General features: G+C 40.2%; 1 protein-coding gene across 1 annotated transcript; it reads right to left on the reverse strand.

The window, feature by feature from the left end:
- Positions 1-597: 597 nt before the first annotated feature.
- Positions 598-12,502, reverse strand: lg23h19orf44 (linkage group 23 C19orf44 homolog). Its single transcript, XM_005451128.4, has 10 exons — positions 12,024-12,502; positions 9,293-9,460; positions 9,050-9,165; positions 8,425-8,950; positions 7,604-7,973; positions 6,330-6,409; positions 2,992-3,463; positions 2,171-2,260; positions 1,100-1,266; positions 598-900 (listed from the first exon to the last, which is right to left on the reverse strand). The coding sequence occupies exons 1-10, from the start codon at positions 12,141-12,143 to the stop codon at positions 811-813; spliced, it is 2,199 nt and encodes a 732-aa protein (XP_005451185.3). The 5' UTR covers positions 12,144-12,502; the 3' UTR covers positions 598-810.
- Between the last annotated feature and the right edge of the window lie 44 nt (positions 12,503-12,546).

Below are 12,546 nucleotides of genomic sequence, written 5' to 3' on the forward strand. Positions count from 1 at the left end.
TTCTCAATAACTTTATCCCTGACCTGTCTGGTGTGTTCTTTGGACTTCATGGTGTTGTTGCTCCCAATATTCTCTTAGACAACCTCTGAGGCCGTCACAGGGCAGTTGTGGAGCTGTTTTGCAAAGAAGAATGGGCAAGAATTTCAGTCTCTAGATGTGCAAAGCTGGTAGAGACATACCCTAAAAGACTGGCAGCTGTAATTGCAGCAAAAGGTGGTTCTACAAAGTATTGACTCAGGGGGCTGAATAATTACGCACACCCCACTTTTCAGTTATTTATTTGTAAAAAATGTTTGGAATCATGTATGATTTTCGTTCCACTTCTCACGTGTACACCACTTTGTATTGGTCTTTCACGTGGAATTCCAATGAAATTGATTCATGTTTGTGGCTGTAATGTGACAAAATGTGGAGAAGTTCAAGGGGGCCGAATACTTTTGCAAGCCACTGTAGCTATAAAGGCTATTCAATCTCTCACTTTTGATGAATTTGTCTACCTTCAACATCAGCTTTCAACTTTGCATTCTGTGTTAGTTACCTTAACTTGCAGGTGGCGTGGAGGTGTGCCCATCTTTACATTAGCAGACCACAGCCTGATAATGTCCAGTCCAGTATTTATTAAGAACCTAAAGTGATGGATTTGGCTGCCAGCTCTTCATTTTGACACTTGGTATAAAACTCCATGTAGTGTTTTATGAATAATAAAGTAATTTCCCACTTAGTAGAACAAAAAAGTTTTTAAATGTGTATAAAAAATTGTCTTTAAAAATAAAGACACGATCCAGCTTCTGGTCCTTGCAATCACAGTGGTCACATACAATGGTCGTCTCCGATCTCCTGAAGCACCACCTCTAAAGCTTCCTTCATTGTCAGTTTGGGAGATTTGTGCATGGGGATAAGCTGAAAACAGAGGGGAAAGTTTCACTAAGTCACATTTTGACGGGTATTGTTTTGAAATTACTTTTGTGGAGATGAAAAATAAAAATAATGAGCTGGAAATGAGTATAACAAGTACACTTTAAATGTCTGTTATTTCCATTACTGAGCCAAAAAGCTACAGATGAGTGTTATTCACAGTCAATGCGTGAGTATACTTTACCTTCTTGGTGTCCTCGAGAGTGGTATATTTGTAGTTTGGTGGTTCCAGACTCTGCACCAGGCTGGAGTGCAGGTGGCGGCTGCTTTCAATGAACCGCCTTGTCATGGCAAGCTGCTGTTTTAGCAGTTCATTGAGTGCAAACACAGCTGGATTGAAGGTGCTGATTGCTGATGGAGAACCAAGGGATACACATTGCAGGGTTAAATTGAAATATTTATGAATGTTTAAATGACAGTAACAAAAAATGTCTCAACTATTTATCTGATCTGGAAGGCACTGTCTCCCAGTATATCACCTATAGATGGTGCTACAGTTTCATAAATTTTTTTTAAATGGCCCCACCACAGCCATCAGTATGACTCACTTGAAATTTGCCATCATCCTTGTACAAACCCTAATAATCCCTGAGAATTACCATCTGGATCCAAGTTTAAAAGATTTTGTTATCAGTGTGACAAATCCAAAATTTGACAACTTTCTAGTTCTCTTGACAAAGTGAAGAGTCTCAGTGAAAGTGTGTTTTCAGAGCCGTCTGTTAGTCAATCTGTCAGCAAGATCATGTGGAAAATGCCATCAAAAATCTTATTTTTGAAACATTTTGGAGAAAATCATGATCACTTTTTTTTTAACCAATAAGGAGCATAATTGGCCTGATGTACTAGTACACCCCAGGCTCCTAGTAGATGCACCTATGGTATGGATTTTAAAATACTACATCGTCTTGTTCTCATGTTATTGCATTCATAAGATTTCCTGAAAACTTGACCTTTGACCTTGACTTTGAGATCAAGGTCACTGAGATTCAAACTCATCAAAGATTTTTTGTAGGTGATTCTATGGTATCAATTTGAAAACCCCTACAGGACACCTGCCCGCCTGGCAGGGTGACAACAATACCCGATCAGACTTTTACAGCTGAGGGGTAAAAAAGTGTGTGAAAGAGCAAAATTTTAAACATTGACTATTTGAAGAGCACATATGTGGTAGCAAATAATGAAAAGCAGAATATGTCCTGTTTTAAAATGTTTTTTAAAATTATTTTGTATCTTATTTAGTTTTATTGGTTCTCACCTTCTACCATTTCTGCATTGAGGGTATGAGTGACCACTGGAGAAGGATTTATGTAGGTCATGCTCACCATAGGGTCCACAGCAGGAATATCTGGAAAAAAAAAAAAAAAATTAAAGCTCAGTGCGATAAGACATAAGTTCTAGTTGCCTATTCAGAAAATGGGGACCTCTCTGGTTCACATCGACATACATAATCATGGACTCATTTATATTAGTCCCTGTCAATCAACACCAACGTGAAACAGCTCTCAAGCTTCTCTTCTTTTGTGAAAAGAAGCTTCAGATATTCACTCATGCATTCATCTTAACTTGTATTGATGTCTGCAATTCACTACTTTCGTCACTCTGCCTTCCAATGCTCGCAGGCAACGCAAATGCCAAATGGCTGCTCCCATGACACTTGTTGCATTAAGGATCCAATTTAAAATTCCTACCTACCTACAGAGTATTGCACAGCCAAGTTCACTCTTTATCTCGCTCACTCAAGTCCAACAACCCAAAATTATTCCTAGTTCTCTGCACATGCCTGAGGCCATGGAGCCTGACCTTTGAAATGCTCTGAAGTTTGTGGATTATGTGGACTTTCTAAGTCAGCTTCAGACATATCAGTTTACTCTGGCATTTTAGTTACAGGTTTTTAAAAAAGTAAGTAAGTATTTCTCTTAGACCCAAAGAATAATGCAAGATAAAGTTCAGATTAGCGCCTTCATACAAACAAGATCTCCTTTCACTTAATAAGCTGATGATTTAAAGGAATTTTGGTGAGAAATGGTGGTCTCTCTCACATCTTAGATAGACAAATAATACATGTAGTAGACTAACCTGTTGGCCATGTTGAAGCTAGTCGACCAGAATGGGTCTGTACTGCAGTTTCTTTTAAAACCTTTCTGGCTGAAGTATGTCTCCTCGACTGTTGATATGAAGCCTGGCCCTCATGTAATAATGAGGATCTGGAGTCCTCACTTCTGCCTTGGCTGTTTGACTTGGAAGTGTGACTGCGATCTGAGGTCCGTGAGGTGGAGGAATGACTTGCTTCTGAGAAAGCTCTCGAATAATCATCTTCTGTCCTCCCATGAGACATGTCTGAATCCAAACCCCCATCTCTGACTTCTGACATCACCTTCTCTTCACCTCCATTTCTTTGCAGATCCTCTGACACTTGACTGGCACTGTAATCTGGCTCTGTTTTGCTCTCACTCTCAAAGTCACTTTGGTAATCCAGCAGCTCGTCTTGTTGCTGTTCCTCCTCGTGTAGCTGCTGCTTTCTGTCTGGAGATCCTGGAACAGGGCTACCCTGTTTCATGAAAGCAAAGATATCAGTCTAGGGAGTCCTTCAGAGAATTTAGAGGTCTCAGACAAAGGGTCCCCTGAAGAATATTATAAGTATACTAACAATCAGCCTTCACCTGCATGCAAGGAAATTTGACAAACACAAAAAATTGCGGTAAACAGTTGCTTTCTCCAGCTGAAGAGTATCTCAAAATGTAAGTTCATCCTCTCAAGAATAGGAGCATTACTACTGCCCCATTAATCTCCTTGAGACAGGATAACTATAATTCGCTGTATATATCTCAGCAGAACAGCTGTCAGTTGGTTCACCTCCTTCAATTAAAGTCTGTAAACTGGACCACTCAACAGTATTTGTGTTGTTAGTATTTATGGAGCATTTCTACTTTTTCTACTTTCGCACTTTATACAACATGTCTCATCAACTCATTTACACCAGCATGTTTTCTATGCCTAACTGCTTCTATCTAACATTCACACATCCACTCAAATTGCGGTTCAGTATCTTGCCCAAGGATACTTTGGCATGCAGACTGCAGCAGCCAGGGATCGAACCACCAACCTTCTGATTGGTGGATGACCTGCTCTACTTGCTCTGAGCTACAGCCACCCCACTAATAATAATACAGGTAATAATACGGCTTGGTGTGCGGTACAACACAACAAGAAGTTTGTGCTCTAGTGTAGGTGACTGAACTTTCTAGCACAGCTAATTAGTGTGGTTATTTAGCACTAATTAGCAGATACATCTAGAATATAGAGTGAATCTGTTTGATTCCCTCTATATAAATGTATCTTATGATATAGGTTTATTGTATAGGATAGCGTTGTTAAAAAAGTTACAAATGCTAATGTTATACTCAGTCTACTTAAAACGTAAAAATGTGTTGGCCTCACTCTTCAGTCCAGGAAGCAACATTTATATCATCTATGTTTGGACTCATGCAGTCTACAGATGTAACTACCTTATCAAGCTTGCTTATTTGACAACAAGTTTCATTTAAATATTGACTCTTCTTGCTATTAAAAACCACAAAAAAAATTAAACTAAAAGTGACTCAAAATGTGGAGTCTAACACCAACTGTAACGTCGTCTACAGCCATCTTTTATAATAGAGTCTATGGCTGGCACCTCCTCTACTCCTAGGTTTTTTAGATTAGCTTCTTTTCCCAACAAGTCATTAGGCAATTTAGCAATCTGCAGACAGATAAGAATTTCTTCTGCGCTCCCACTGGTATCAAAGCTGTTTTATTTCTTTATGCACTTCAGACATTTCTATACTTCAGTTAACAAAAGCAAATCGAATCAGGGCTGATCTCAGTCTGACCTCATTTCTGTGGGCCTCTTAGAATTCAAACTTAGTCAAAGGCTCATTTTTCCACTGCCACAGTGGAATAAAATTTCTATTTCTATTTAGTTTATTTCTATTTAGTTTATTCTAATAAATCTTTAGAACCTTTTTTGACAATTTTAGAGCAGAGAAAGTATCATATTTAGGATATGGCAGAAAACAAACTTATAATCATATCCCCTAGGATCCTAAATATCACATGTAAATATCCAGATTACTGCACATATGTGTTTTAATGCTTGTGGTTATTAATGTGAGGCTTTAACACATGGCTGCTTTATGATGTAAGATTTTTTGGTTCCATTATTAATGCAAATTTCAGTGCACCACGCCAAGGAGAAAATGTCCTTGTGGACAGAATTTAGAGTCTCCAGCATTAATATCAGTGGCGTTACATTAATTTCAGGGTGTTGCTTATCATTCATCACTATCACAGACTCAAGGTGAGGATACAACTTTGCATACATACAGTTATTATCTTTTTCTGATTAGGATTTATTTAGTGTGTGCACTGTGGAATAATGTTTGCACATAACATCAGGAACCTGTGATTAATACCTGAGTCACAGCACCTTGCGCTTTCTTTCTCACTGTTTAATGTCGTAAGGAACATCAGGCAGTCAGTGGAAGACTCTTAAAAATCACATTAAGAGCAATTTAAAATATTTCTTCCTTTTCTTTGACACTACTCCAGCTGGTGGCTCCCTAGGTGGCCAGCTTAATCATTGCTGCTCTTTGTCTGTGGCAGCAGCAGTCCCAACCCAACAGCAGACAAAGTAAGCAACAGCTAGGGATCATAGTGAAGCATTTAGCAGCCAACTACCTGGATGTTCCATTTGGAGCTGATGAAGACCAAATCAGAATTATAATAATTTTAACTGCAACAATTATGTCTTGTGGTCCAAAACACACCTGTTTCCCCATATCTGAAAAGATTATATTTTGATGATGTGTTCAAAGCTTGTTTTGACTTTGTGTAGAACATGTTTTCATAGATATAATGAGTGCAATTCAACAAATATTTCTTTTAAAGTGCACCTGCTATGCTCTTTTCTTTCATGCATTTACCATTAAAGTGGATGACATTCATTTTAAAAATGCTCAAAGTTTAGTTAGGTCATATGTGCAAGTCATCTGTGCGGACCAAAAACTCAAGTGTAGTCTGATATGGTCATCTCTGGCACACGACTCTGTGTGGAAGAAGCCCAAGCCACCTACTGCTCAAATCATGAGTTTATGAGGGGTAGCCAGTCAGAGCAGAGTTGGTTGAATGGTTTTTTTCAGACTGAGTATGAACAGAGGGGGCTGCACCAAAGCAGAGAGATGATGAGTCGAAGATAAATATGGATTATTTTGAACTCTGAATCATGCAAAGCTCCTCTGGCAGAGTTCAAGAATAAAAATATGGTGCTATAAATGACACTAATAGGTCCTCTTTAAATTATGCTACACTGAATGGCAAACTTTCTCCTTTCTTCTTCACTTTATACTTGTTTGGAACTAATTCCTGTCATTTCCCACCTGTTTTCTTGGCGTTTCTGCAGTAAATTCAAGGCGAGCAGGTGCAAGGTCATCCAGTGTCATCACATTAATCTTGAAGTCTGCAGAAACATAAAACCACAATGACAGAATTCAGAGTGTATATTCATGTAGCCGACTATAACATGTTACTCAGTTTATAACTGCTAGCAGTGCAATGCATAGGACTACAAAAAGACACTAAAAACACCTGATGATTAAAAACTGAAAACTGAATATTGAAAGAGGCTAACTTGTAAATTGAGACAATCTCATAACACTGGTTTATTTGACAAACTGGGACATATCGGAGTCTATTACAATGCACGTCAGGGTACTAGAAATAAAGCTCAGGTCACTATGACTGCCAGTAGCATACTGCTCCAACAGTATCAATTACTGGTAAAAGTACATTTATTATGAATATTATCAATATGTCTTTGGGCCTAGAAGTTGTACCTTCCATGTGGTAATGACAGGGACGCTAGATCACAGTTATTTGTACTTTTACACAGCACTTCACTAAATAAGAATCGTTAAAAAAGATCTATACATACATAATTTTAAAACAGAATATCCCAAAACACAGATAGTCTAAACTAAGTTAATTCTTTGCACGTTAAACTGTAGTAATTAAAAAACAAACAAACTGTGTTTTGAGGGAATGACTGATGATGCTGCAAATATGGACATGCTTGAAAGATGGATGGCTTAACTAATACTTGTGTTTGCCATTGTGCATCAGAAAATAAAATCTATTCTTTTCCTGTTGTTATCAAATTAATCCACTATCAAATACAGCAGCTTGTTAAAACTCACAGTGGCTCGATACAATAAAAAGGTTCTCGAGACACTGATAATACAGGCTTTATTCCCCTTTTTCCCTCTGAAAGCACAAAAGTTGTGTTTTCTGCATTCATGAAAAGCTTTCCAAGAACTGCCAAACAAATTAGATTCATCCTGTGAGTTCATTTTGTCATTAATGATTTTACTTCAAGTATAACATTACTTCATTATTGAACAGAAGAATGACCACACTGTAACCTTCTCTTTTACATGAGCAGTAATGAGACGTTCATTTGGACATTAGTGATTTTATTTCAGATATAAAGTCATTAATGTACAAAGGAATGAGCACCATGTTGCCCTCTCTTTCCTAGGAGTGATCAATACATCATACTCCTAGATTGCTATTAATAGTTAAACACAAAGAACACAGCTGAGTCCAATCAACTCTTGAACACTAGGACTAAATGCATTTGATGAGCACCTCTCACCTTCAGAAGAAACTGAACTCATCTCACTGTGTGGGCGTTCAGATCCCGTCTCCACGGGGAAAAGCTCGTCCAGAGAGAGCACTTCACTGCGTCCTGAGAGGGAGGACAGGGAACGCTGTGGGCTTTCTGGCCTATAGGAGGTGCCCGGTCTTTCTGGAGGATGTGGGGAGGAGACACGGGGTGGAGAGGGAGAAGAAGAGAGCACAGAGGGGCTGAAGCGGGCCTGAGCATGGCCAGTGAATCGGAAAGGAGAACTCCGGTTAGAAGGAGAAGCAGAGGAGCGAGGTGGCGCTGTGTTGGAGGGTGGCGAAGGAATTACTTCGGCAGTAAGTGGAGCGGAGTGAACTTCATGACTGCTTTTGAGGAATACCTGTATGAGTAGAAAGCACAGCTGCTTTGAGCTGATAAAACTGTGTCTCTGAGCCATCAAAGTGAAAATGTTATCAGGTTCTCACTCTGTCTAACCCTTAAAGCTGCAGATTACAGGAAAACGTCCTGATGGCTTAACCACGTACATGTCTGGCATGATTAACAACCACTGTGTGAATGTGGTTTGTCATTATTTCCACAATGAAAGTCTGTCATGCATAAAAGTCTGTCTATTATGTTAAGATGATTTAGCTCTGCCTGCGTAATCATTCAATTTAGACAATTTCCAATTTCCTGTAATAAACAACTTGTTCTTTTATTAATACTGGGTTCAAAATTTTTCTTTTTCTTTTTCTTATTAAAACTGTTTTCATGCCTATCAGAATGATGCTGTTAGTTAATAGGCTGTAAGTAATGAGAGTGAACCAAGCAAAAAAACTGCCCAAGTGTACCTTATCTGACTTTTTCATGGAGGAAGGTCTCCCAGGTCTTAAGAAGCTATAGTCTGTTGAGTCCATCGAGTCTCCAAGCAGTTTCTTCATGTCTTCTTCATCACTTTCCAGACTGACACCACTCGTTAGTTTAACTGACTTTGTCTCCAAACGCTCTGAAGATGCTACACGATCTGCTGCTCTGGACCTGACTCTCACACTAACATCTACGCTTTTTGGAGCCATAGTAGGAGATGTATTAGTGTTCTCAAGAGCTCCAGCTGCTTTCTTCTTAAGGAAACGGGCTCCCCTTGGGCTCTGGTCACTGCTAGACTGTACAGACTGTTGCACAGATGTCTCTGGGGTTTGGATGACTCTTGCTGGTGCTGATGATGACACTCCCAAATCCGAAGTCAGAATGAGGGCAGATTTTGTCTCCTGTCTGGCCTGTTCCTGCGCCTGCTTGCGGCTCCGGATGCGACTCTCAATTTCAGCCAGTCTAGTCAAGGACGGAGTCTGAGTGGTACGCCGCGAAGATGGTGCATATCTGACCAGAGATATTAAAATAGGTAACTTCACATCAGAAAACGTTTTATTCTTTCTACTGTGCAAATTAATAACCAAAGTTTTATATGCTGAATCTTACCTTGATTCAGATTGAGGGTGCATTTGGTCCCTGGGTGACTGGCTGCTGTTTGTTGGTGGTGGAGCCTTCTTCAAAAACCTGCTTCCTCCTCCCAGAGAGCTCTGCGGCCTGAGACCCTAACCAAAAAATAATAAATAAATAAATAAATAATCTATACAATTCATGTCAAGTTGAATTTACTGGGTTCAACAACACTAATGTGTAGTCTTCCATTATTGAGATACAGCAACAATTAGCAGTTACCTTGTTTGAATCCAGTTCTTTTCCATGGTTCTTTTCAGCATCCGTAGCTTTAAAATCCCCTCCAGACTCAGGAGCTGAACTGACTGAGGACAAGTCGCTCAGATCTGAGAATAACTTGTGTGTTTTTGGGGAAGCAGATCTGGGTTTGAAAGATTCACCCACAGAAACCTACAAAGAAACAGATTATATTTATGTAAGAAGTGCTTTAAGATGTAATTATTGTAGTACCTCATTCTGCTCTTACATGTGAATTATGCTTCAGAGTCACAACGACTTGAATGACATCTGTATCAAACGTCACTCTGAATCTCACTATGGGAAGCAACTTCTGGCATGACCAATCATGGATGCTCCAGTGCCACCACATCTGTCTAAGACAGACCGATCACTTGAAGGATATGGGGTCCCCTGACCCCACACCAAGCATTCTCATTTTCTACCCCATACTCATAAGAGCTCCTCAGCAGTCCTGGACCAGGATAATTCAATTAATCTGTTTATTGACACAGCCATTAAAGTAGTCCGAATGTGGGTTTTACTGGTTTTCAGGAACATCTTTTACAATGTAATTATATATTTTTGTCAAGGAAATATATTGTTATAATATCAGCTGTTGTGTTGCTGCAAACTGCAGGTTAAAAAAAACTAGCTAGACAAGTAGCTTGTGGCTATTACTAGTTGTCAGATCTAAGCTTTAGTAATCATGGATATTGGATCCTTTCAGGGTAACGCCAGTGGCGGCAAGGTTAAGGATGTCGTGTCCCAGCCTTGCCCAGGCGTTACCTATTTTCCCTTGACCATCTCGGAGAAAAACCCCCATCCCCTCTGCATTGCCTGTATGGCCATCAAGCATGCCCAGGCGTCACTAGCAGACTCTAACTCCTGTGTAATTCCCAGCAGAATCCGAGAGTGGCGTTTGTGAAAAAAGCCAACTCAGCTAATGCTTGCTGGCGGGTGACATGGTCGAGGACCCAGTCAGAGATGAAAATGAGGAAAATGAAAGGGATGCCATTCTCCCTTCTGCCCAGGCATCGTGGCCTGGCAGCTCCATCGGCGGGAAAACTCAGCCCACTCCATCTCCCTGTGAGGTCAATCGTAATGAGATGTGTAAGCACGCGACAGCCAGGCTGTCCATTAGCTGGAATGCAGCGCAGGATGTCAGAATTTCAGGGGGGAGGAGAGGGATCTGTAAGACAGAAAAATATTGCCCACTCGCCAGGCACCCACCAAGCAGCTCATGACTGCTGTCCCAGTGTGTATAAAGAAGATGAGCCATTACTAAACATTTTCTTGAAATTTTGGGGGTCACTTTTTAGGGTGGAGCAGTCAGTGGCATTTCATCTCTATCCGAACAGACGTCCACTTGTGTCGGTGGGACCAATCCTTCCAGGTAAGATGGAGTATTTCACAGCCTCCATGTACCAAAAGGTTTATAAATCAGAAGCGCAGGCAATATAAAATCTGAACGTGGTCATCCTGCTCTCAGCCTACCAAGCTGAGCTGTTTCAGGACATGGGCCCCCTGCTGGATAAGGGTACCCCAAGGCTCAATCTCTCCAGCCTTCCTGGCCAAGATAAGAAGGTCATTAGGAATTCTCCGTATAAGCCATCACAAGCTAGGGGATCGTTTGAGGAGGCAGTAACTGCTATGCAGCAGGCTAGCGACCTGAGGAAGAAGCAGGGTAAAGCTTTTGACCTCTGGCTTCCCCATAAAACCACGCCACGCCAGCCTCCGCCTACCTGCCCAGGCTTCGCAGCAAGAGGATGTAAATTAGGCTTCAAAGGTCCTACTTAGCCACCGAAGCAGCAGGTGTCTCACCAGCAGCGTCCATCCAGACAGAGTGAGAAGGCATCATACCTTTAATACGAATACTATATAATGCATTGTTTACAGATAGATACATACATACATAGAATAAAGCTGGTCTTTAGGAAAGATTAAAGATTCCATCAAAATATGAAAGACTTAAAATTACACAAATCATATAATTATTTAAAGAGCTCAAACGCACTTATAGTATCTCACAAGAAATACTTCTTTAGAAAGCTTAAATGGAAAATCTGCTGGTAAATAACTACAAGAGCACCACTGAGAATGTCACATTAAAGTGTTGCTATTGAAAGGAAGGACCTGCATCACGTGGTAAGCACAGCTCAGTGGGACAAAACTCCTGGACCTGAACAGCAGCAGAACAGACAACTGAGAATGAGGGCCAGGAGTGAAAATACCACCCACCGTGTTCACAGCCTGTTTGAACCACTGCTGTAAAGTAGTATCAACAAGCTGAGATACAACTTCTTTCCAAGAGTTTTGGCCTCTATGACACTCCATTTTTCTGCCCCATTAAAGCACTGGTAACAAGGAGTAGAACTACACCCATACAATCTGCAATTTACATACATACCGCCCTCAGAGATAAGAACTGCAATGCAAAGCCACTTTAAAACCTCTATTTGATGATTTTCATTAAAATTATACATTTTTATCTAGATTTAACTTAATTGTTATTTATATGAAAAATTTCATTGCATCTGAGTAAAGTTACAATAAAGATTCTGATATTATTTGTACCAAAAGTAACGCAAGAAAACAAATTAAATCATTTCATCGCTTTTAACTATAATGCTGAAGAATTTCAAAATTAATTTTACCACAGACAAGGTAACTTTCCCGTGTAAGAACAAACAGCTCTTAAAAAGGGGGGGACAGCTAAAGAAAACTCGGTACATACCCGTGTTTTGGATGAGGACTCTTGCCTGGAGCCCTGAGTGTCTCCTCCGTTGCTCCTCTTTGCGGATAGCAACGCCTGAGCTCGATCCACAGCGGAGCTTCGGCCACCTTGTTTCCACATTTTTAAAACAGTCACTTTCTGGCAAACTGCTCCTTCGATACAGTTCGATATGTAATATCATGTAATATTTTGTACGCCATTTCCACAGTTGCTAACCCATGTTGGGCACCATTTATCCTGCATACGAGAGACTACTGTTGACTAGCAAGTAGCTAAAGCTAAAACTTCAAACTGCACAAAGAAAATTCGACATAGACTCATTTAGATGCATTTCCTGTCAGTATAGTTAATTATCAATTATGCAAAATTCAGAAGTTCCCAATTAAACTACATTGTTTCCATATCCCACGTACTACGTAAACATAAACGAGTATGAGTTAGAAGCGTCTGTTGTTTCCATGGAAGAGCTTCCGCCTCCGTCTTCTTCTTCTCGGTAGTAAGAAAGTTTTCCTTGGAGCGCCAC

Source organism: Oreochromis niloticus, linkage group LG23 (genome assembly GCF_001858045.2).
Source record: "Oreochromis niloticus isolate F11D_XX linkage group LG23, O_niloticus_UMD_NMBU, whole genome shotgun sequence".
Lineage (NCBI taxonomy): Eukaryota > Metazoa > Chordata > Actinopteri > Cichliformes > Cichlidae > Oreochromis > Oreochromis niloticus.

Bases quoted from the DNA above. Each gene is read 5' to 3' on its own strand.
- lg23h19orf44 (XM_005451128.4), bottom strand. From the start codon at position 12,143: ATGTGGAAACAAGGTGGCCGAAGCTCCGCTGTGGATCGAGCTCAGGCG. The intron at 9,166-9,292 runs GTAACTGCTAAT...TTTTTTGGTTAG, and splicing joins AAGAACTGGATTCAAACAAG to GGTCTCAGGCCGCAGAGCTC. The intron at 8,951-9,049 runs GTAAGATTCAGC...ATCTCTGGTCAG, and splicing joins CACCCTCAATCTGAATCAAG to ATATGCACCATCTTCGCGGC.